Below are 24,180 nucleotides of genomic sequence, written 5' to 3' on the forward strand. Positions count from 1 at the left end.
TGAATTTAATATTTTGAAATCTTTCTGAGTGGGGAAAGGAGGGATTAATGGCAATAGTCTCTTCTTAATTAATATTTAAAAATCTCTGCGTAGAGAAGCAAAATAGTTTATAAAAACTTAATTGTTAATTGTAAATCACTCCCCTCTGAGAAGAAATTGGACTGCAAGAGTACATAACTAGGAAATGACTGCTACATAAATATCATTTTTCCTTTGCTCTCTTGAAGTTATTACAGTATGATGTACTTAATGTTTTTGCCATCTATTATAACTATAGGAGTCACTGTTTAAAATTAATTTTAAATTTAATAAAAATGTAAGTAAATCATTCATAACTAAAGACAATATTGCAGCTTGTTTAGATCATACTTGATTTATCTGTAGGTAAAATTATATATTTATGTGTTTGTTTTAGAACATTGTGTCAAAACCACAAACAGTGCAGTTGTTTTTCTTCATATTGTATGCACGTTAATTATTGATCACCTGATTAAACTTGTTTTTCCAAAATGCCTGATAACAAATTCTGATTTCCTAATAGGCAATTCTTAACTGAAATGCCAAAGATTGTGCTGTATTAACATTATTTATATTGCAAATACTGCAATTTACAGTACAAGTACTTAGATTATGTATCTCAGCTGTAATTCAGTTTTGTTGGTGCTGTCTTTTCCTGTAAGCATATTTAAATTGTGCTGTAGGCCTTTGGCTCATATCAGCTAAAACCCATGACTGGAGTACAATTTTGTACTCATCTGAAAAGTATGTGTTTTTCTAAAGGTTTTGGTATGAGAAGTGGCATGTGCAGTTATGCTGCATATGTTCCCACATTATGATATGCTGAACCTGTTGGCCAATTTCAATCAGATATAGCAGAGTTGGCAATCTCAGCAGCAATTATGTTCTTAGACTTGTAAAAAACTGGGGACTGGAGAGAGGAGAAAGGCTGCAAAATAAATACAGCAGTTACTTGTGTTTGGCTTCCCATGAGTTGATCTCAGTGCGCACAGCCACAGCACATGATTCTTCTTACCCATGCCCTGAGAGAGAGTGAGCAAACCTACTGCAGGCATTTCAGGCAGTCACAGGACCAGAGTGCTGTGGGTAGAAACAACTGGTTTGGGGGAGTGAGGCTGTAGACCAGTGGGGCTTAATGAAGAGTAAGGAAAGTTCTTAATGTGTTGAAGATGGATATGGATGACTATAAGCAACACATTAGAAACTAATGGTTGGACTAGGTGATCTTGTAGGTCTTTTCAAACCTAGCTAATTCTATGATTCTATGAAACCCATCTTCATTAATTCCAGCACTGAACGAACAAGTTCTCTCATTAAGTAATTTAAAAAGTAGTAGCTGACACTGGTGTATAGCAGTAGAAATATGTAAGTTAACACTGAAAAAGAAGATACTGATTTTTCTACTTTGTTTTTTTTTTTAGACCAGACCTTTTTGATTGGAATGCTGTCGCTTCTCAGCAGTCACCTGTGCAACGATTAGACCATGCATTTAACATAGCCAGGCAACACCTGGGCATAGAGAAGCTCCTTGATCCTGAAGGTCAGTATAAATTATGTTCTTTGTTCTAAGCAGATAATTAGTTTTTCCATGTATTTGCTTGTAAATCAGTTTTACTTCTTTGCACAACTATTTAATATTTTGTAAGATTAAGTCATAAACTGAAGCAAATCCCTTGTTTATACTTTGGTGTTAATTTTGTTCCATTTGACATAGCATAAGCACTATCTGTGTGTGCATACTCTAAAGCAATTTTTTGGGTCCAGAGTTTTAATGTGTACATGTTGATATCAAGGCATCTTGATAAGAAGCTGATTGCTATTTCAATAATTAGAGCATGCAGATCATATCTTCTGTAGATTCAAACTCTAGATAATTGTATCTAGAAATATGAGTATTTTGTCTTAACTAGTTTTAGTGCTTGATTGTAGATATAAATTTTGCTTGAATTTTATCATTGGCCTAGGCCTGTAGTATTTTTCATTACTGATTATAATGAGACTCAGCTTAATTCAGTAAGAGGTGACAGGAAAATCCTCTCTTTTTTCTCTGCTTCCTTATACAGTCATGTTTGAAAGAGTACTCATGTGTGGTCATCTGTTGTATTTTCTTTTTATGCTCTTATATATATTTATGCCATCTTTTTCCATACTGCAATCTGAATTTCCTACAGTTTCCCTATTAAGACTCTTGTAAATCTAATTTTTTATGTTTTTGGTGTTAGTCCCCAGTGGCTTACCTCATGTTGAACTTCTGATAGAACAAAACAGAATTTAACAAAATGTGTAACTCAGTCTAAAACCTAGCATTGAGTCTCCTAATGTTTAAATATAATAGAGTTTGTCTCAAGATTGAACTAATAACCTTGTATCCTTTATATTTACATAAGACAAATATAAGGAAAAATCTATCTGCGTATATAGGAAAGGTAAACCAACCATATTAGAAGTGATGGTTTAAACTAAGACAGTGTTATTTTGCACTGTGTGGAATTAAGAGGAGCATCTCAAGCAACACTCACAGTTGGAGCAGCTAGTAAGGCTTGAGAGTCAACAATGAGAGTGTGTCTTGTGCGCTGTCAAATAGTTCCACTTAAAAAATATAGTTTATAAACTCTGGATGAGATTGAAGTTGAAAAATTGGTTGTGCAATGGAATAGATACAGCAACAGTAATTGGTTGAACTTTCTTCTTTAAACACTTTAATGAAGAAGTTATTTTCTGGATGCAAAAATCCCTTTTGATTAGTGCACATTTTATTCTGCTTTGGCAAAGATAGCTGCAGTTGTTTAGCCAACAGCTGAACAACTCTTAAACATTGGTGGTTTTCCAAATGTCTGCTATAATTATTTCCTATTCAAATCTGTAAACTGTGGTGCTTTCCACCTATTTTTTTCACTCCAAATTTAAAAAATAACAGTAAACTTTTGAAAAACAGTAGCTAATTCTGTATCTATTTGAAAACCCCTGAGAATTGGTGCAACTGTAACAGTTTTGTTCAGCAATACCTTACGTTCATCTATCTTAAAAAAAAAAAAAAAAATCCGAATTTGTTTCTAGACTAAAAAATAGAATTACTGGTGCACCGACCAGTGGAGAATCTTTTTTTGAAGATTACAACATGATACTTCTATAACTTTAAATTGCATATATACGTCAGGTTTCCAAATTTGAGGTTAAAATATATTTTAGCAGCAGATTGTATGACAACATTTTTTCCTCTATTGGCTTACTAAAGGCTGCAAAACATTTTTATTTATATGTTTTAATTTAGAACTTTATGTACTTGTTGACATTATTAGTTCATTATTTTCTAGATATAGAAATCACTTTTGATTAAACATTTTTTTCTGGATTGGCAAGGATATGTGCAGTTGTTTAGTCAAGCACTGAAAAACTCTTTAACACTGGTGGTTTAAAAAAGTTCAACCAGTGTTAGTAATAGTGGAAAGAGAATGTTGCAGTTGGTGAACCTTTATTTTGACATAACTTAAGATTTGTCAAAGCATCACACACATAATTTGTGAACACTTAGGATTTTTTTAGCTCTTTGCTCCATTTTCAGATTTTGAAAATCTTAAACAGAAAGGGAGCTGCTATTCAGTAAGCCCTACCCTTATAGTAATCAAGAAGAAAGCTGTTTGGTTTTTGTTTTTTACATTTCTGATGATTTACAGATACATCTTAAAATCAGTGACTAAGGACTTGAACTTAGCAATTACATCTTGTAAAGTAAATATTTTTATTTGATCAAAGATTGACATTCTAGAATAAACGAAGTTGTAGGTTAGTTTTTGAGGTTGCTGACATTCTAAGCCCATTCCATGAGAAGTTGTTGGTTTGTTTCTGAGGCTGTTGATCTTTTAAGTCTTTCTCATGAGCAGCTATTAAAGCACTGTTTCAGAATTTTATCTCCATTTTGAATACATAAGTGGTTGAAATATGGACCACGTTTTAAGTGAGAATTTCTATTTCGCATCATACAGAGTTCATAGTTCTTGCTGTTTTCCTCGCATGTATTAACTAGAAGGAATATTTATTCTGTTCTGTTGAAATGTTAGGCTATGCTTTAAATAATGTTTTTTACATCAGCTGTGTATCCTAAACACTTAAAAACTAAGCAGACTTCCTGCTTTAAACTTAAGAAAACTTACAATGCTCATTTGTAGTTATACTGAGGATGCATATATTGTAAAATACAGAGCAGAGCACTAACTAAAATTTTTCTTCTGTGCCCATTCATCTTTTTAATAAATTCTTTCTTATATGCATGTCCTAAAGTAGTTTGATAAAATTGGAATGTTGACTTTACATCATGTCTATGAAGTTCAATAATGTCTTCACAGTTTATGTAACATTACGGTAATAACTTCCTCTTAAAAATAGCAAGCTGTATATTTTTCTACTTATACCTTTCATCTAGATAAAATTAACATTCAATTAATCACAGTCTTTTCTTACAGCTATCTGAAGATACTGTTTGATACCAATTCCCAAAATAGGCTACATATCCAGCATAGAGTAAATCTTACAGTGTTATTCTGCAATCAGAATTTTCATAGTATTGGGGAAGAGGAGCAAACAAACTTGTCTACAAGAATAAGATATGTAGTTTGGAGCTTTATTCAGACAGAATTTATGAGAATGCTGGCCCCATTCCAGAGCAAAAAAACTTAAGATACTTTAACTATCAGCGTGGGTGGATTGTTGTTTTTTTTTTCCTTCTGATGTATAAAAGGCATATAGAAAAACATAAGGACAGATTTTCTTCCTCTTCTGTTATGGAAAAGCTACGTAAAAGGTCAGCTCTTTCTTCTTGACTGAGTCTTTTCAGTGAGTTAAATATAAACAAGCTTATGTTTGGTGCTCACTACAGTAGTGAGGAAAGATATAAAGTAGAGAGGGAAGGTGTGGAGGAAACTAATAGAAGGTAGAAAGTGTTATTTAGAAGACTGTTAATGAAGACCTAGACACAGGTGGGCAGGTCTTGAAAGGGCTAATACTTTTGCAAATCAAACTTCCTAGGTCAAAGTATACCTACATAACTCACAGTGGCCTTTTGCTGTAAGACATTTATGATGATGCAGCTAAGATGATTAAAATCTTGATAATGCTCTCTGTGACCCTTTCAAAGGAAAAAAAAAATGTTACTTCGTTTTGGTTACTCAAAATGTGTATTTGTGGGCATTCAGTTACATCTCATTCAACTCAAAATACTTTTCAACAAGCGTTGCTGGAAACGGGTCATTTTAAAACAGTGATTTCTGTTCAGATTTGGATGACAAATGGAAAAACAACAAAGTTACTCTCAATGCTACTAAGGAAAATAACTTTTTTCACAGCTGAGTGATGACTGTTGTGGGATTTGTGATATAAGTTACGGCTGCTGATTTTTCAGAAGACTTCTGTGGCACATTTGCAATGCAAATAACAGACTGTTAGCCTCAGAATGCTCTCTCAAAGTATTTTAGATACAAGGTTCTGTGAACGTTTTTCTTTTAAGGATTGTAAACTGGAAAAGTGACGTATTCAGCTCCCTATATTTCTCTCTCATTATTCTAAATTATTGTTACTTATGAGAAATAAGAGGGATGATGATATTTGCTGTCTTTGTTGATATGAGTTAACTTTAGCTAATATTAGGAAAAGACAAAATATCTTAGGCAAATGAACTAAAGAATGATAAAATCAGTAATTATAACTCAAACATGGAAGTTTTAATAGCTTTGATCAAGCTGTTAAGATTAATCTGTATCTTTTAATAATGTCTAATTACCTGGAGTTTCATCTTTTAGTAGTTAACTGATTGTTCACGATCATTTTCTCTGTATTGCAGTTTTGGAGAGGCTTGATTCTGATATTTATCTATAAAGTTCAGAAAATACACAAGAGGTTTTTGCTTACTGTCTCTCCAGTATTCCCTTTTTCAAGTAATAGTGTTATATTACAGTGACCCGTTATGTGTAGCAGAGGGGAGTTTCACTGTAGGGTAGTAGAGACTCCAATATTTCAGGTTAATAGAAAAGCTTTGTATTCCATGTTCTGTGCTTTCCTTGTATTTCTGAACTTGCAGAGGTTTGTGGAATATATTTTCAGATGCCATAGGAATGAGGAAAACCTTCCTTGAATATAATCATTTCCTCCATTCGTGAGTTTTGTTCTTTTAAGGATATATTAACAGAAAGGATAAGTGCAACTCTTTTGAAGTGTAATTCAGTAAGCATTTTTCTCTTTACAAAACTTTATGTATGGAGTGGAGAATAGCTCTGGTGTTAGCACAGTCAGAGAGGGAAGCTTTTCTTTTTCATAAGCATATTTTAAATACGCTCAAGTACAATAAAGGACAAGTATACAACAGCAACTTGTGTCACGGTCAGCAGCGTGTAGTAATTACATGGTCTTGGTTTTATACTGAATTTTACCTTTGATCTAAAATAATTGTTCTTCCTGGCACCTAATCTCAATATTCAAGCGAGTTCCGGGAAGTTAAAGCAAATATTCAGATTAATAACCCACCGACTTTGTTATGAAATGTTTGCAATAGTTCCTCAGATACTACATGGTATAACAACTTCCATTTTCTTCTCATTTGACCATGACTTTGAGGCGCAGACAATGCCATACTGTAGAGAAAAGGAAGAACTGGCAGTAGTGCCAAAACACCCTCTGCTAGGCATACAAGTGCTGGAGGAAAAAGTCCTCCTGGAAACCCATGTATTGTATAGTAGCAGTTTTCAGTGACAAAGCTTGTGACATTTTGTGTAGCAAAGTGTGCTTTGGGAATAAAAGGTGCATGACCTAGCATCAGAGGAATCTTTGGAGAACAGTAAGGAGGGCTCTCTCCAAAACTGAATCTGGGAGCTGTGTCGTCTTTCCTCTTAAAACATCTGAGCATAGTAGCAATGGCAGTAGCAGCAGGAGGTGAAGTGTCTGTATGCTCACTTCTAGCAATAAACGTGTAATTCTTGGTTTAATGAACTTGTGCCTCCTGTCATTTTTCTGCATCTTGTGCTTGTTTGTGCTAGCCTTGTAATAAATAAACTCTGAAGTTTTGTAATGACATTTCTGCTGTTCTTTTTAAGCGAAGTAATTATCTAGTTTCTTATGCTTTACTGTGTAGCCTGATTAAAAACCTCATTTAATCTATCTCAGTCAAATTTTCTGTATTTTTCCTTAATTTGCACTGATGATATGAGGTTTTGGCACCATTATTAAGTGATAATGAGACTCAGTTTTCCATTTGATAACTTTTTTGTTTGATCTTGACTTTGCATACTTCTGTATCTCAACCATACCTGTAGTATAGAGAAGAAGAGAAAAACATCCTGTCAGAGCTGTAGTTCATCAAGTCATTAACCCTGTCTGTACCCAATAGTATGGTGGTAATACTGTTTTCTTGTCATCTTATCACCCTTCCTGACATAGCTTGTGCCAAGGGAGTAGGAGAAGATGCTTGTTTTTTTTATCACATCCTAAAATTTAATAATGTTTTCCCTAGTACACTGTCAGTGTATATTTAAAAAAAAAAATAGGAGAGGAGAGTGGGAAGAGAGAAGTGACAGAAGCTGTTTTTCATATAATGTTTCTGGGAATAGTCAAGGCAAATGCCGGCTAGAACTTAGAAATCATTACTCCAATTGCACAAAACCCTTATAATTGTTAGAAAGTAAAATAAAAGGATTGTTTTATTCACTCTGGTTCTGAAATCTTGGCATACTTTTGGTTAATTAAGAAGTATATATTATACTATTAGCAGTAAACTCTCAGCTACAAAGCTGTCATGGTGTCTGGTGTCTGTTATGTAGCTACTTAGGAAAGTTAATGTAGATTATGCAGGACTCTTCACTTTGTTACAAATCTCATGATCTGTCCCGTTACAAGTACAATGGCCATGTATTTATTAATATTCAAAACAGATCATAATATGATCAATGACATTTTTGATGCATTCTACCCTTGTCTGTGTGAAAACAGGTTGGTTTTGAGAACTATCTTTGTGTTTTTGTTTATCTGAATATTCAATATTCGGTCAGTATTTGAACCACCATGTAAGAGCTAGGTATTGAGGGTCAGACAAATTTGCAGTGATAATGTCATAAATTATTTATATTTTAATATATAATTTCTGGGTTGCTTTTGCTTCTATTTCAAAGGTAACACAGTATCATGCAGGGTAAATAGATGCAATGGCTTTGATTGTTTGTGTAAGTAGACGATTTGTGTTTCCTGAGTACTATCACCTGTTCTGAGGTATTTGGCAGCTGTGCATTTTGAGTGTTTTAGTGTAATGTATGGTTAGTGGGTGTTTTAAATTCAGATACCCACTTCCAAAATGATATATTGTGTCAAACAAGTCCGTAAGCAATTATCTTTTTTGTAGTACTGTTCAAAACAAGAAAATGATAAATCCCTTAACAAAGAATTCAGAATTAATCATGTCTTCTCTCCCTACTGTTTTTATTTATTTTAAAATTCTCCTTTTTTAAAAATGCAAAAAGTAAGCTGAGCCCTTTAACTCTTGTTATGTTCTGTCATATGAATTTTTCTAATCTCTTTATACTGAAACTGTAGTATTGTTACAGTGTTGGAGTACTTCAGTGGAAGCGCAACCTTTTAACCACTGATATACTATTTGTCATTATAAATTTCAGCTGGGCATATGTACTTTGTCTTTCGATCATACCACAGTTCTGAAAAACAGAAAGAGTGGGAATACCTTCAAAAACAACATGACTATACTGTTCATTGGCTAAGTAGTATAATAGGTAGTTTTTTATCTGAATGAATGCAGATTGGGATTTGAAATTGATTGCTAGTTTTATTCATATTAGTATTGAAATATTTTACAATCCGTTTTGAGATATTTTCCTCCCAAATTAAATTGTGCTTCTTGTTTTCTGACTGAAAACAAGTTTAAAGTCTTTTCCTTTAGTCTCAGGCAAATAGAAGTATCACTGAATAGTTACTTCATTAATCCCTGAGCCTCCATCTATAAGCATTTTCTCTTACGTATGTATGAATGTATCTATTACTTCCTCATCAAGATGTGAGCAAATTATTTATCCAGAGACCACATGTCACTCAGGAACTTTTACAGGTTTTAATGGTAATAAATTATTGGAATTACTATACTGAATTAGGAGAGATTCAGAATACAAACAGACACTTCTTCATATAAGTAAAAATAAATAAATATCTGGGATTTAATTTGGTGGGAATATATATATTACAAAAAAAAATTATAAGATTCTTTTTGCAGTAGATTTGCAGATAATATTGCATGAAATTATGAACTTGAATTATAAAAAGCACTCCAGTAACTTTGCATTGCTGCTGTTATTGTGTATAATTTTCAAGTCCGTCACTGTATTTCTCAAGTTTTATATTCTGAAATATTTACACCTGATTATTAAATAAAAAATAAAGCAAAAAAAGGGATTTAGGAAACATTGCTTTTTTTACATTTGTTAAATTAAGACTTGTATGTGATTCTTGTGTATAAATATTTGTACTAAATACACAGTTCTACAAGACTAAAGATAAACTGAAAAATGAAGAAAGCAGGTTCATGGCATGAGTTGTATGATACGTGCATGTAGCATTACCCTGTTAAATACTGACTAAATACTTCTGTGAGATTACAGTAACACAAATGTTGTAAAATCTAAGTGTGTATGTGTTTCTGCAGCTGTCTTGGTAAGTCTAAATGCATAAAACCAGTGAATTAAGAAATGAGCTAAAATATATGAAAAATCTTAACAGTGATGATAACTATGAAATATTTATATTTTATGATTAAAAGTAGGGATAGTATTAGTATAATATGCAGAGAATAGGTATCTTCATATGAACAGATAATCATATTAGCTCTGTATTTTTTAGTGATGGTATAATTCAGGCATCCCATTATACATTTTTGTAGAACCATTTCATAGCTTGTAGCAGTGTTGCTCTTAATGTTGGTAAGGGTCAGCCTTATTGTTCTTCATAGGATAGTGTGAGATCACCAATAGTGTGAAGTCTTCCCTCATTTTCTGCCTAACTGTTCTGACCATCTTCTTCCAAGGTGAGAAGGGACAGAGACAATCTATTCCATTGAGCTGCAGGAAAAATTTGGGTAGATGGGGAAGTGGGTTGCAGTATCAATCTTCATATTTGAATCTGATAGAGAATCTAGGTGTTGCAGATAGTCCCATGAATACACAGAAGGAGTTTCATACACTGAGGGTCTGATTTTTGATTTTTTTTTCCAAAATTTCTGTATTTAACTCACCACGTACCCACAGAATGCACAGACATCAAAAGCTGCAATATTCTGAATACTCTTATTCTAATGCTAATTCTAAAGGTTACATCTTCATCCTGCTCAAGCAGACCCTCTCTAGTACTTGGTCCTTTGTCTGTGTGTTTACTGTTCTACAGTCTAGTTTTTTTTTTTTGTTTTCCTGACTTCTTTATGAATGGTTTGGTTTTATATTAATATTCTGCAGTCACAGTGCCTCAGAACTGTCTGTCAAATTGTAATCATTAGTCTGCTCTGACAAATAATCACATAGCTTTATTTGCCACTATATCACATTCTGTGTAATTTTCTGTTCATCATTACTCATGCTGTGTTTCAGCATTGTTTTCCACATAAATCATATCTGTAAGTGCATTAAAGTATTCAACCAGGTTGAATCTTGTGCTATTTCCTTCCCAAATTTCTCATGTGTTTTAATTGCTTACCCATTGCATCTTCCACTGGGAGTTGCTATGCCCCTAATCCACACACTTTAAGCTAAAATTAATAATGTTTGTTTATAGCATGCTTATTTTTTTTTTTAGCTCTGCAATTTAATTAATGAAGCCCTTTGGAATGATGTACATAGTTCTTGGCTGCTAAGAAAAATCACTAATGGAAGACAACTGAGGAAATATCAATTAGAACAGAATTACATTGACTGATGCATCAATACAGAGAATGAAATAAGGATTATACTAGTCTTAAAATGCCAAAGGAAGAAGGGGTTTGTTTTTTTTTTTTAGGTGAATGCTGAATATATAATTTGGCAAGTTTCTAGTGGTGTGTAGCACTGCATACGATTTTTACTGTTGTAGTTGCTAAGCCAACAAAAACTAAATTTCACTTTGAGTATGGGCATTTAGTTATTAGAACAGATTTTAACCTACTTGCTGGAAGTAAATAGCAGTTCTTCCAGCTAAGAATAGGTCCAAATCAAAGCATCTTACTTTGGTCTTAGAATCTCAGTTACTATAATATTTCCATAATCTATTCCTTTAGTACAATAACGCTATAAATATATGATAAATATAAATATAGTATATATAACTTACAAATAAATCTGCTAACAGAGATGGTTCATGTAAAGAAAGTTCAGATCAAGAAATGTAGATTATGAGATGAGATTTGTAGTTTAATACTCCTATTAAAAAGATTAAAGCAGAGGAGGGTTTTACCTTAAAATTCACTGAAATACTATTAGGTATCTTCATATCCTTCAGTTTTTAGGTAAATAATAGATTTACTTTATTTATTAATCATATAAACAACCTGTGATGTTCCACTGGAAAGTTGTAGTAGATTGGCCATTATCTGCCTGGATATTAATCTGGATCAGAAAAGCTGCCGAAGAGACTACAGAGCTTTGGAGAAAAACTCATACAGATACCTTGAGACTTTTAGATTTATTTTTTTATCTGTTTATAAATGGAAGAATGATTAAGAGGTTTACTTGCTAGGAATGAATGATGTTAATTGATAACATGTTTGTTAGAAATCTCGAGATGCAAAATGAAATAGGAGGGAAGAGATGCTATTGACTTTGCCTCCTCTTGAGACATGTTATAACCACGAGTCCTCTGAGTTTAGGTACTGCCTTAGTCTGCATAAGACAGAATCCAAGATATGTGGCTCTGACATTCCAAGTTCGTACATTATAGAAAAAAACATATTTTAAGAACTTATGGCTAAGATGAAGTACTAATCATTGTTTTAATCCTGCTTTTTAAACTTATGATTGTAAGCTATGGGAAGTTTTTAGTTGATTAATTCTTGGTAGCTTTTGTTATTCTCATGCTAAATAATGAGTACTGAGGGGAAAAATGGATTAATTATAGACTGGAATATTTTAGTGAGAAATAGGTTATCATAACTGCCAGGGAAGGAGAGAAACAGAAGTGCTGACAGTCACTTCATATCTAAAGTTATTTAATTTCAGGAGCTGAATGAGTCTGAGTAAAAGTTTTGACTCAGAAGGTATGATTAGTAAGCTATGAATTTTTTCTTTAATCAAAATCATTGACAGTGAAAACAAAATTCAGCTTGCTTAAAAGTGCTTTTCATGTCTGGTAATAAAGAAGTGCTCCACTTCTTGAAAAGTTCCTTTTGGATAAAAAACTTTCAGTACTGTGAAAATTCAGTTCTTTGCTACATTATAAACTGTCTCAACAAAAGGAAGATTAGCAAAAATCTTGTGCTGCAGAGCATGAAAGATTCTATCTAATAAAAACCAAAGAAGCAAAAAACCCTAAATGTTTGCATACTTCTTTCTTTATTCTTTGTCTCTGCTATGGGCCAGATCAGAGAACCTTATCATTCAAAGACAGTGAGTTTTCAGTCAAAAATAATTTTCTCAATTTCAGTACAGATGGCAAATTTGTCTTGAATTTAAAATTCTAAAAAGGATTGAGAAGACTACTTCTTAAAGTTATTTAGTGCATGAATACTGTGACAATTGAAAGGACTATCAGTTGAAATACTAACGCAATGAGAGTGGCTTTCAGAAAGTTTTAACAACGAAAGTCAGACATCAGATGAAAAATGTTGTGACCCTGGGCTTGAAAAAAGCAATAGCTTCTGGTAAACTCTAATCTATAGGTATTATGACATTTATGTGAAATGGAGGCAATACTGTCTGACTTTGCAGGGTTATAATAATAACAAAGCTGTCACTTAGTGTTGGGATGTGTACAAGCGTTTCTCTTTTAAAATTAATAAAATAATTCTCTTTTCAAAGTATTGTGATAACATGCTAGACCTGATAATTTCAGTTGCTCATTCCTGGCTCTAATAGGGCGGTTGCTTTGGAAACCTTGCATCAGCCAATAAGTTGTGAGTGGGATGCATGACAAAAGTGACCATTTCGTCAAGCTGTTGACTTTAAGCAAGTCAGTAGCAGTCTGCTGTAGAAGTTACTACCACCTTCAGCTGCCTGTCTGCTCTATGAAAGAAAGAAATCCAGAAATATGTGATAAGTTTATGATCCGTGCAAGCCATACCCTCTGCAGTTAAAAAGACAGAGCCTTTAGTTAAAAAGACAAATGCTGGTTCTTGGATGTTTGGGTGCAAGGAAAACGAGAACTTGGTTCCAGTTTGCAAGTTATCACTTACTTTCCAGGCATAAAAGGAGGTTGCACAGCCTCTATTTAGATTTGATTAAACCATCTTGCCATGAAGGGTTCAAGATCTGGGTGCAACCATGCAAATAGCCTGACTTGTTGCCATGTAAGATCCAGTAGAAAGGAATTAGATTCTGTTCTTTCATTGGCATGCAAAGAGAAAAATCGTAATTTCTACTGAAATACACTAATTTTGTCTTTAAAACTGACTTTCTTCTTTCCAGCTGTGAAAACAGTGACAATTGTCATAGCCAGAAAAATTCTCATGTGACCTGGGGGAGTTATTTTTTATGAAGTCTAAGTAAGTGATTGTATTCCAAGTGGAACTGCTGAACGTTTTCATCTTGGTACTTTTTAGAAGAAGGTCACCTGAAACTATTATCCAGTGTGTGGCAAAAGACAATTTAAGTTGAAACATCTGGCTAAGAAATTGAAATAAGGTATTCACATGAAAATTTTGGCTAGAATTCATTAACAACCTTCATCATTAGACCAGATTTTAATATCTGAGGTGGCTTCCTGGACTCTCTATTCAAAAAAAGATCCAAGTTTTTAGGTTACCTAAAATGATTTGGTTCGTTTTTGGGTTTTTGTTGTTCCTGTTATTTATTTATTTATTTTCTGTGTGTATATGTTTTTGAGAGGAGGGTTCTTTGTTTGTTTGTTTGTTTTGTTATCTTCTTTAGAATGAGTTGGATCAAGTCCTAAAGGTGAATAACTACTTTGAAATGATACATTCTGTTTTTTACCTTATTTTGAGGGTATCCAAACTAATTCACTTGCTTAAGTCTATCTTTCTGTGAGATGTATCCCAGCCTGTAAGTGTGGCTGTCTGAAGATCAAAATGTCTGAAAATGACCATAAGAGTTATAATTCCTTTTGTGATTTTCATCATCAGCTGACATTCTTCTATACTGGAACGCTATACCTAAAGTGATTTCCTTACCATCTTAGTGTATTTATGTTAATGCTTTATACAAGATTTTCTGGGCACTGTAGTGGCTTTCCTGTACTGAATCATAAAGAATACTTTGAGTGGGAAATGTCTTTTCTCAATAGAAGAGTATTATTTTTTTATTGATTCCAAGGAGAACACATAGTAATCTAGAAAGAGGGAGGAAAAAAAACATCATCCATCTTCATTCCTTACATTTTTAGATACTCAATAAAGTTTGGAATGCAGGTCTGCAAGATAAATTTATTTAGTTTTTTCTTTTTTTTTCCCAGTTTTTCTAGTTTTGCAATTCACTATTGAAATAGAAAGAAGCTGTATTGTTGTTGTCTTCTTAGAAGGTGATGGATTTACTCATCTTCTGATATTTCTGGGGATTATTTCCTCTGTAAATAGGACAGAAGCTGTTGCTAAAGTTACTGGCAAGTTCTTTTAGTTTATTGTTGGAGACAATATTCAATGGCTTCATTGTACCAATGTACTTTGACAAGTCTTGGTCTATTCAGAAAAAATAATAATTTAGATGAGATTTACGGCATAGTTGTTTTCCTCTAATATTTTCCTTCATTTTCATCTATTAATTTTTAAGCTGATGGTTTAATGAGCAGGTGCTTTTTTGGTAGATATTTTCTAGAAGCTAGATGAAAAAGAGCAGCCCCAAATTAATTATTCTTTTGATAGGAAATAGAACAATGTTTTTATTTTTCAATAGATACTGTAGGTAACAACCACGAATACAGGTTAATGTCAGTTGCAGCTTTCATCTGGAATCCAACCAAGAGAAAGATCATTGATGGACTGACATGACACTACTTTAAAAAATAAAAAGATAAAAAGAAACAAGGTGTTTTTTTGGACTTGAGATTTTCCTATTTTTTTATAGCTTGCTGAAATTTGTCAGGAGAGTTTTTTCTTTCATATAGATTCTTGCAGTAAGCAGGCTGTCAATTGTCTTCTGATGGTTTTGATTGCTCTCTATATAAAATTCTCTGTTATATTATTTAGAGCAGCATTATATAGAGATAGACAGAAAAGATGCTTTATGAATTAGCACATTAAGCCCCTTTGATAATATTTTTGAGATGTGACCTTTAGGATTTACTCTGCCAAACAGAGTAGCTATGTCAAAAATCAACTTGAACTAGGGAGAAACTATTTCATCCATAACCAAGGCAATTCTTTGAATGAGAACAATGAAGAGGGAAAAAAACAAAGAAGAGAAGGAAGAAAACCAAAACACTTTATCAGTCCCCCTTCTTAAAAGAATGCAGTGATAAGCACAAATATAATTTCCTAGTCACCCAGCAGTAGGGGAGTAAAGCTGGTGTGCACTGACTGTGAGCAAAGATACTGCTCTCTGAAATGGCTTCTGACTTCTGCCCCCCCCCCCNCCCCCCCCCCCCCCCCCTTCATGAAAACAGTACTTGACTTACATTCTGGAAATGCACTTTATGGCGGGATAATTTTCCTTAAAGAATAAAATGCAAACTTTTAAGAAGTTTCTATGAAGTTAGAAATTTTTAATATTTTTACTATTATACATTGCCATGATTAAGACTTTAGCACTGGGATCACTGGTGTCTCCTGTAGAAAAGTTACTTAAATATAAGAGGTCTAAACAAGAATACTTGTATCACCAGGGAGGTGATATGCTGTATGGCTTCAGTGGGAATCACATTCTAATAGTGTCTGAAAATTTCAAGTTTCAACATCAGTCACTGTTACAATACCTACACTGTTTAGGTAGGAACTGAGAGGAATTGAAATTCCTCTCTATTATAGTGTCATCTTGCTGTGACATCCTCCCTGACTTACTTAAAACTGCACATGTCATGACAGTCTTCAGAGCTGCAATAAGTAAAAGGGTGAGATAGAAGGAGCAGGGAAAAGGAAAGGCTGAAGGTGGCAGGGAGCAGCAGAGAGAAACCACTATACGGTGAATCTGATTTTGTGGGCTCCCAGGTTCCTGCTTGTTTCATGGGAGGGACTGTGGCAATAGATGGAGAGCAGAAGTGGAGACCAGGAAAGGGGGAAGAGAGTTTAAAGTGAGCTGAGCCTGGAAGTGAAGTAGGGTCTGGCAGAGGAAGAAGAAAGATGTTTTTCCATGTGTTTAAATGTCTTATTTCCCAATACGAGGATCACTGATTAGATGTTTAGATTATGTTAATTTGCAATAAATTAACTTATATTCCTGAGGTTGTGTCAGTTTTGCCTGCAGCAGTAACTGGTGAGTGATTTCTGTGTCTCTGTTTCAACCCAGGATTTTGGTCTCTCTCATTCTTCCTTCTTTCTCTCCTGTCCCATGGGAGTGAATGAACTGCTCTGTGGGGCATGATTGTCCCACTGTTACAGAACTAAACATAAATGCAAACTAAATTATAAGCCAGATAATGCTCTACTAATAAAGCCTCACTTTGGAACTTTTTTTGCTATACAGATAATAATTGAACATTTTCTTGCCTGTGAATGGGGAAAGTCTGGATTCTGCTCTCTACTCTAGATGCTTGTTTATAGTAAAGTTTAGCTACTTAATCAATGTAGAATATGGGAAAATCTGTACTTTTATGAAAATGTGACAGATTAATTTCCAAATATGTTGCTGCTACAGGAACAGATACTTCCATTCACATATTGAATGTTGATAAGTTTTATATGAATCTCAATAAATCATATCGTTGCTTATCCCATTTTACCCCGGGAAGTTGTCTGAGATGTGATGGTTATCAGTGCCTGGACAATTTGTAATTGGCAGTGACCTCCTAAAGGCAAGATACAAAATCTGGGAGCAGAGATCACAAGTGCAATTACATTTCAGTCACGTGTAGCTCTGAAGGTGTTTTTTTAGAGTATGCTCTGTCAGTGCATACACAGCGCACAAGGCCACAATTGAATAAGATCTATTTAATTGAATTAAACTGGAGATTATGAGATAATGGTGCATGTGCAGCCTTTGTTTACTCTTCTGATTGAGCTCCTGTAAATCTGTATTCCAGTGCTTGTGATCACAGAGGGAAACCACTGTTAGATTGCCTCCAGAAGGTTAAGTGTCCTTCAGAAGCACAAATCTCAAGATTCATATCAATAAATCGATGCATTGAAGCTGGATCTTTCTGCTTGTGAAGAGTGAAATATGGTTGCTTACAGGAGCAAACTTACAGAAAGGTACCAGAGAAGCTAGAAGAATTCCAGGAATTGTAGCTTGAGGATGGATGAAAGGCTGCCTAAAGGTCACATGCATTGCTCCTTCATGGACCCTACAGTAATTGCATATTCATTCCCAGTGTCACTAATAATAATGTTCTATTAATCAAGGTTTTTGTGCCTGACTATTAGGGGAAATCATTCAATTGTGAAACTAGAAATAGAATTTAATAGACTTTTCTAATGAGAGATTGCGTGTGGAAACAACACGTAGCTTAAGATTATTAATATGCATTGAATTCCATGGAGTAATATCAGTGGATGTCGTAACAGATAATATCCGGAATAGCAGAACTTCATCATGCCTTTCCCAGCTTACATTTGTCGGTTCTAACACTGTGTTTTGTCTGCACTTGTCTTTAAACCATTCCTGAGTATTAGGAATGGAAAACAGATGAGGAACGTTCCAAATGTTGTACCTGTTGTGTAGGTTTATGAATTTGGTGTAAACATTAGTAGTTACTTATTTTTAGCTTTTTATATAGTATCTGGATGGCCTGACCTATGAATTTGAGATTGTTCTCATCTCTTGATCTTCAGCGTTGTGTGAACTAATAATTGTGTAGGCGAAGCATTTGTTGAACAATCATTGTGGTTCAATGCATTGGAGACAAGTAGTCCTTCTACACTGGAAGATCATTAGAGTCCATCTAAGCTGTCTGAACATGTAAAAGTCCATTGGCCTAAGTGAAATGTCTTGAAGGCTGCTGAGAGAGCTGGCAGATGTCACTGTGAGACGACACTGTCATCTCTGTCAAAAAGTCATGGAATTTGAGGAGAATTCCTGATGACTCGGAAAAGACACATGTTACAGCTGTGTTCAGAAAGGACAGGGAACTGCAGTCTGGTCAGCCTCTACCCTCTCATCACAAGGAATTATCACAGGGAACGGTTCTCCTGGAAATTGTCCAGATGCGTGACGGATAAGCAGCTGATGGGAAACAGCATGTTTTAGAAACAGCAAGTTGTGCCTGGCCATCCTGATTGCCTTTGATGTGGTGACTAGTGGATAAGGGGATTATTATTTACCTTGATTCTAGTAAGACTTCCATCGTATTCTTATTTGATGCATCAGAGAGATGTGAATGGAAAAGTGGCTGGGCTCCAGGTTTCACAGGGTTGTGATCAGTGGTACAAAATCCACAGGTGGCTTGTTATAAGCAATACTCCTCTGGGGTGAGAGAGGGCCTGACACTGTTCTAATGACCCAGATGGTGGGAGGGAGTACACTTCACTAAGTCTGCAAGTAGTTCATGGCTGATAGCACATCGGCAGGTTGCCCTTACAGCACGGAAGCCCAGCTGTATCCTGGACTGTATTAATAAGAATGTAGCCAGCAGGTTGATGTAAGTGATTCCTACTCTCAATTCATCTCTTGTGAGACTACTTCCAGGATACTGTGTCCAATTTGACTATGTCTAGTACCAAAAATAAATAAATAAATAAACTGAAACAAATCCAGAGAATGCCCTGCAAGCTGTTCAGGAAGTTGTAGAATGCATGTGGGATACAAGGAGAGGCTGAGAGAGCTGGGTTTCTTTAGACCTAGGCAAAGGAGGAGGCTCACAGGAGCTCTCATTGCAGTCCACAGATAGGTAGCAGGGATGATTCTGTGAAGGCAGTCTTCTCGGTTTCTTCACAGGCAATAATAAGGGAAATTAAAATTTGATTTGAGGGTTGTGAAACAGTGTAGCAGGTGCCTGGAGAGGTTTTGAGATCTTTGTTCTTGGGTGAATTCAGAAATCACTGAACAAGACATTGAGCAACCTGATAGAAATTGGCCATATTTTAGGTCTGACTGTAATTATGGCATAGTCTAAAGAGGTACCTTCAAAGCTGAATTTTTCTGGCACTTGTCAAACAAGACTTCTCTTTAAAAAAGCTAACTAGCCTTGTTATCAAGATTTTTATCTACCACTTCTATTACTTATTAACATGGTACTAGTACGTGTGGAAGCCTTTCTAAAAGTTGTTATCCTGTCTTCCACCTTCTGTGCCTCTTACTCTGAGGTGATTTTAGTGTAGATGTTACCTGTCACACCTTGTGGTTCACTTTCACCCTTGGGTTGATTCAGATTTCTTGGATAAATGACATTTGTTTCTCATGAGCCATCATTCCTTTTCCAATTTATCGCACAGTTATTTCTACGCATACTTTGGTTTGAGACAGTTCGTTTAGCTGGTCACTCTCTATGACCTCCCAAACTATTTCAGGTTGGGAAACTCTGCCCTGAATACAAATTCCAGTCATTTAGTTTCTCAGCATTTGTCTTGTTGCCTTTGTATGCTGCTGTTATCCTGACCCTTTTATTCTACAAAATTTCTAGAGAAATCCATCTCTGGATATGATTGATTTAATGATTTAATTACTAGTCTACAAATTTTGCTAATTGCTCCTTCTTAGCCAGTCTTCATCGTGTCTTTTTACATTGAGACTATTATTACCCTTTCTATTTTCTCCATTTGGATATGATTTTAACTTTTTGGCTGATGATGCTTCTAATGTCTGTTCTTCAGTCCTGCTGGATTTCTTTTGCATGAGTCTTCGTTCCTTCCCTTCATCTCTGCCTTTTAAGATGTTCATTTGCTGCCTGCTCCCTTGTGATTAAATCCTGATCTGCTTTTGAATCCTTCTCTTGATTCTCAGTATTGCAAATGATAAATGAAGGTTGTGCTGCCTGTGTGACAGGAGTTATGACCTGGAAGCAGGTATCTTACTTGCTTTGTTTCTAAAGCAGTTGTCCCTTATAAGCCTGGTTACTGATTCTTCTGCAGTAATTTTTCTTTCAGGGAAACTGCTCTCTCTTTCCTGTTTGCTAGTTCAGTAAGTGTCAGTGATTTATTTATTTTTTTCCCTCTCATGTTATTTTAAGCTTTTTCTTTTTCTGTGTTCTTTTCCCTTACAGTTTTAAAGAAGTCTAAGAGTACTTGTTTGTCTAAAATATTAAGTATGTTTGTTTCTCAAACTTGCTGAATTATTTAAGAACAATATTAGGTAGTTAGGGACAGGTTGCTTTAGTTCCTGTTTGTTTCTACAGCTCCTCCCATCTTTTTTTTTTTCCCTACACTACAGAAAACATAAATCATTTATTACTACAATACTTTACAATACAATTACTTTAATTTAGGAAAAATTCATGTCACTTTAACCCTTGTGAAGTATTGAAAAATGTTTGGTATTTTAAGCTGTATTTCCTATGTTTTTGTTTATTGCTTTTTTTTTTTGCTCTGTATCATAATTACGTATTTTTATTATAATTGATATTATCAGTCATTTTACTTATTAACTGTGACACTGTTTTTCAATTTAGGTAATTCCCACCTAAATACAATGTTATTCAGTATTAAACATGAGAGAAAAGGAAAAACAGAATATTTAGTTTCAGTTCATTTATTAAAGTAAGGCTAATGGAAAGAATTTAGATCTTACTTACCATAATAAAATGTTTTTATGTGGTGCTAAGCTCTTAAAGTTGACAGACTATATATAATCTTTGTTTGAGTAAATGAGGCTATTCAACCACAATCATAAAATTCCTAGTTTTTGAATTCCATCACCGTTTATAGTTGTTTTTTCTATTTGTGTGTGTGTGTTTGCAAAGTCCTGTGATAGCTGACAAATGTTGCTTGCATGCTAAACAGAGAAATCTTTTCTTTCAAACTCTCCTGATAATCCAGTAAGCCCTAAGATGTATGATACAAGGTAGGCAACCCTCCATAAATTTGTTTGGAAAAAGTTATAGAAGGACAGCTCAAAACAGAATCAAACAAAAAAGACTGCACTTGCATTAAAATGGGTAAGCATTACATGCTGCATGTTCTGATGCCTGTTTTTTCCTTAGGCAATTGATCTAAATTAGTGTAATAGATCCAAAGGAAATACTGGCAGGATTATAAGGAGCCTGTGCTTCAGTTAATGCGTTGGAAGATCTCTCTGTTATGCTGAGAGTTAAGGAATTTCCATGGATTTGTACTTCATTAGTACAAGATTTTATGTTGACACATGCCGACTGTGAATCAGAGGGGAAAGTCCCAACTGTCATTCACTGCAGTGTTGGAAGACTGCGTAGCTCTTCCTGTACTAATTTCTAACAGCAGTGATGAGTTTGATCTAACTCCAGATGCCAGGACACAGCATTTCAGCTGCCAGTAAACTCATTCTCACCTGGCGTACACCCCATGGAGAACAGCCACCAGTCAGTATCTACCCAACATGAAATACATTGGACTCAGTACCAGGCAGGGAATGTAGGAGGAGGAAGCAGACTGGAACAGTGTGTTCCTGGCATGGCAGTCTTCTGTCAAGTGTCTTATACCAGCTGGGTGAGTAAAATTGCTCAACTCACGAGCATCACTCTATTCGATCCAGTCTTCTCTCTGAATTAATTCAGGAAAAAAAAAAATCCTGTGATTTTACCAACCTCACTGAAGGGAATAAATACTTTTTCCAATAAAAATCTGAGCAATATACTGATGGCATTGAGGTAGTGATATTACCTTGAATTCAAGAGCATATCCTGTCTAGAAGGATGATATCACATGAATAGAAAGTTGAGTGAGGATTCAGTGGTTTGAGAAGTACCCATGAGTAAGCCTGAGTTCCAGATTATAAATAATGTCTGGAAAGTTAAGGAAGGATGCTTTCGAACCTTAGAAGTTGTGGAAGCTGGTTTAAAGTCATAAGAACAAGAAAAACAGTGGGATTTTGGACAGAAGTTTCCTTTTAACTATTGCATTGAAATGAAGTACATAATTTTATGCTATTTCTACAATGCAATGCCATTATATTTATTGTTTCTTGCATTTATTATAAGGGACTTTTCCAAAAGTAAATGAATAATGAGCTTTGCCCTTATTGAGTGTTAATCTTCAAAGCACATTAAAAATATTAATTAAACCTAACCAAAATCCCTGTAAGAACTGTATGCAAGCATTATCATCCTTTCACAGATGGTAAAGGCAGTTAACACTTCTCCAGTAATGCTGGAGTAAACAACTTTTGTTTCCAGAAGCCCATCCAGTTCTGTCATTTTTTATTTTTTTTTAAAGCTAAAATCTATCATTACTGAGATAGCTGTGAAATGGAAAAAAACATCCTGGATTTTAATAGGCTGTTATATCTCTATACCTCAAATTGGAAATGTGTGTAACGTGCTGCACTGAATTGAAGATGATTTATTTTAAACTTCAGAGGAAGTTAGTTCAGTTAGTTGTAATCCATTGCTAGTTTTGTGAAGAAGGGCTGTTGTTTAAATGGTACTGAATCAAATTCTTTGTTACGAGGCATAATAAAACAGCAGAGCGATGTTTGGCCTAGTCAGTCGTTCTTTGAATTAAAAGTGGAAGCTTAACATTGCTTGCAGTTAACTGAGTTTTGGTATTTTTTTCTTTATGTAAGCTTGCATGATTTGAAAATTAGCTTTGAATGTTGTAATTCTCAAATTTTAAAAGTTGCCAGCTAATCTATGATTAAGCTTTTTATACTTTTGTATTGCTATGGAGTCCAGAGTATTTCTTAAATATGAACAGAATTTTAATGTGGAGACTAATTTACATTGTATTTGGTTCTATGTGCAAATTAAATAGTATATGATAATCTATTTCTTCATGCACTAAACTCCATGAGCCTCTTGTTTGGAAACTAAAACTTTTTGATACCTAATCCTTTTATCTACTGAACATCCTCCTCCTGCATTAAATGTACCTACAAGTAACTTGTGCCTGAATTGGGTTGCTCTGTACCCACTGGGGTATGGCTCCTGATAACTGAACCTTTGCACGCTGTGTAAGGGTGCTCAAGATCACTGAAAACCAAGCCATTCTTTATATTCACTCCTACAATTTGAGTCCTTCAGCTTCGAGTGGTGATTAATAAGGGCTGCTTTAACTCAACTGCTCCTGTTCATAAATTGTGTCAGGTCTACTTATCCAGTTCTGTTCTTCTTGTGGCACTCAGCATGAGGAAAAGGGTGGAATCTGGCTCTATTAACTCTGCTGTTGAGTGCACTTGTGGAATATTGCCAGATCTTGTATTTCATTTCTACTACAATGTGGGGCATAAAAATCTGAAGCAATCAAATGTGTCCTGTTCTCAATGGGCAGATGATGCTTCTGTATTATGAGAAGGTGGCCTTTTTTGGAAGAGACTCTTGCTTGCTTTAAATTAGACATAAGTAGAATTCCAATGAGTACAGGCTGTTCTCTCAGTTGTGCAGACTGGGAACATGGCATGAAGAAGCATCCATCCTGTGAAATACAGACTGGCAGGAATGTCAAGTTTACCGCACTTAATTTACTACTGGTTGTGTCGAGGTTTGGATACATAGGTTGCTCTTAAAGTAGTGCCTCCTATTTATTTTCATGGAAAATACAACAGCTGCAAAAAGCACAATAACTCCTTTTGATAGAGCAAATTCTCAGCAACAAAACACTTATTTTGCAGCATAGTCACCACCATGAACTATGCCTTTTCACCAGCGATGAACAAGAGCCTGTTTGCTGCACTGATAAAAATCTGTACCAGTGATGGTGACTGACACTGTTGCCAGTGCTGAAACACACCACCCACTGCCTCACTGTGCTCTCATCCACTGCTTGGTCTCCACAAACGT

General features: G+C 34.9%; 1 protein-coding gene across 14 annotated transcripts in view; it reads left to right on the forward strand.

Moving 5' to 3' along the window:
• The window catches only part of DMD (dystrophin), a 1,007,484-nt gene that overhangs the window by 221,320 nt on the left and 761,984 nt on the right, over window positions 1-24,180 (forward strand). For all 14 annotated transcript variants that reach the window (XM_021408144.1, XM_021408061.1, XM_021408111.1 and 11 more), the window contains exon 7: window positions 1,440-1,558. In XM_021408144.1, the coding sequence (XP_021263819.1) occupies window positions 1,440-1,558 (119 nt within the window). The remainder of the gene's footprint in view (window positions 1-1,439; window positions 1,559-24,180) is intronic.

The sequence above is a fragment of the Numida meleagris genome, chromosome 1, assembly GCF_002078875.1.
Source record: "Numida meleagris isolate 19003 breed g44 Domestic line chromosome 1, NumMel1.0, whole genome shotgun sequence".
Classification (NCBI taxonomy): Eukaryota; Metazoa; Chordata; class Aves; order Galliformes; family Numididae; genus Numida; species Numida meleagris.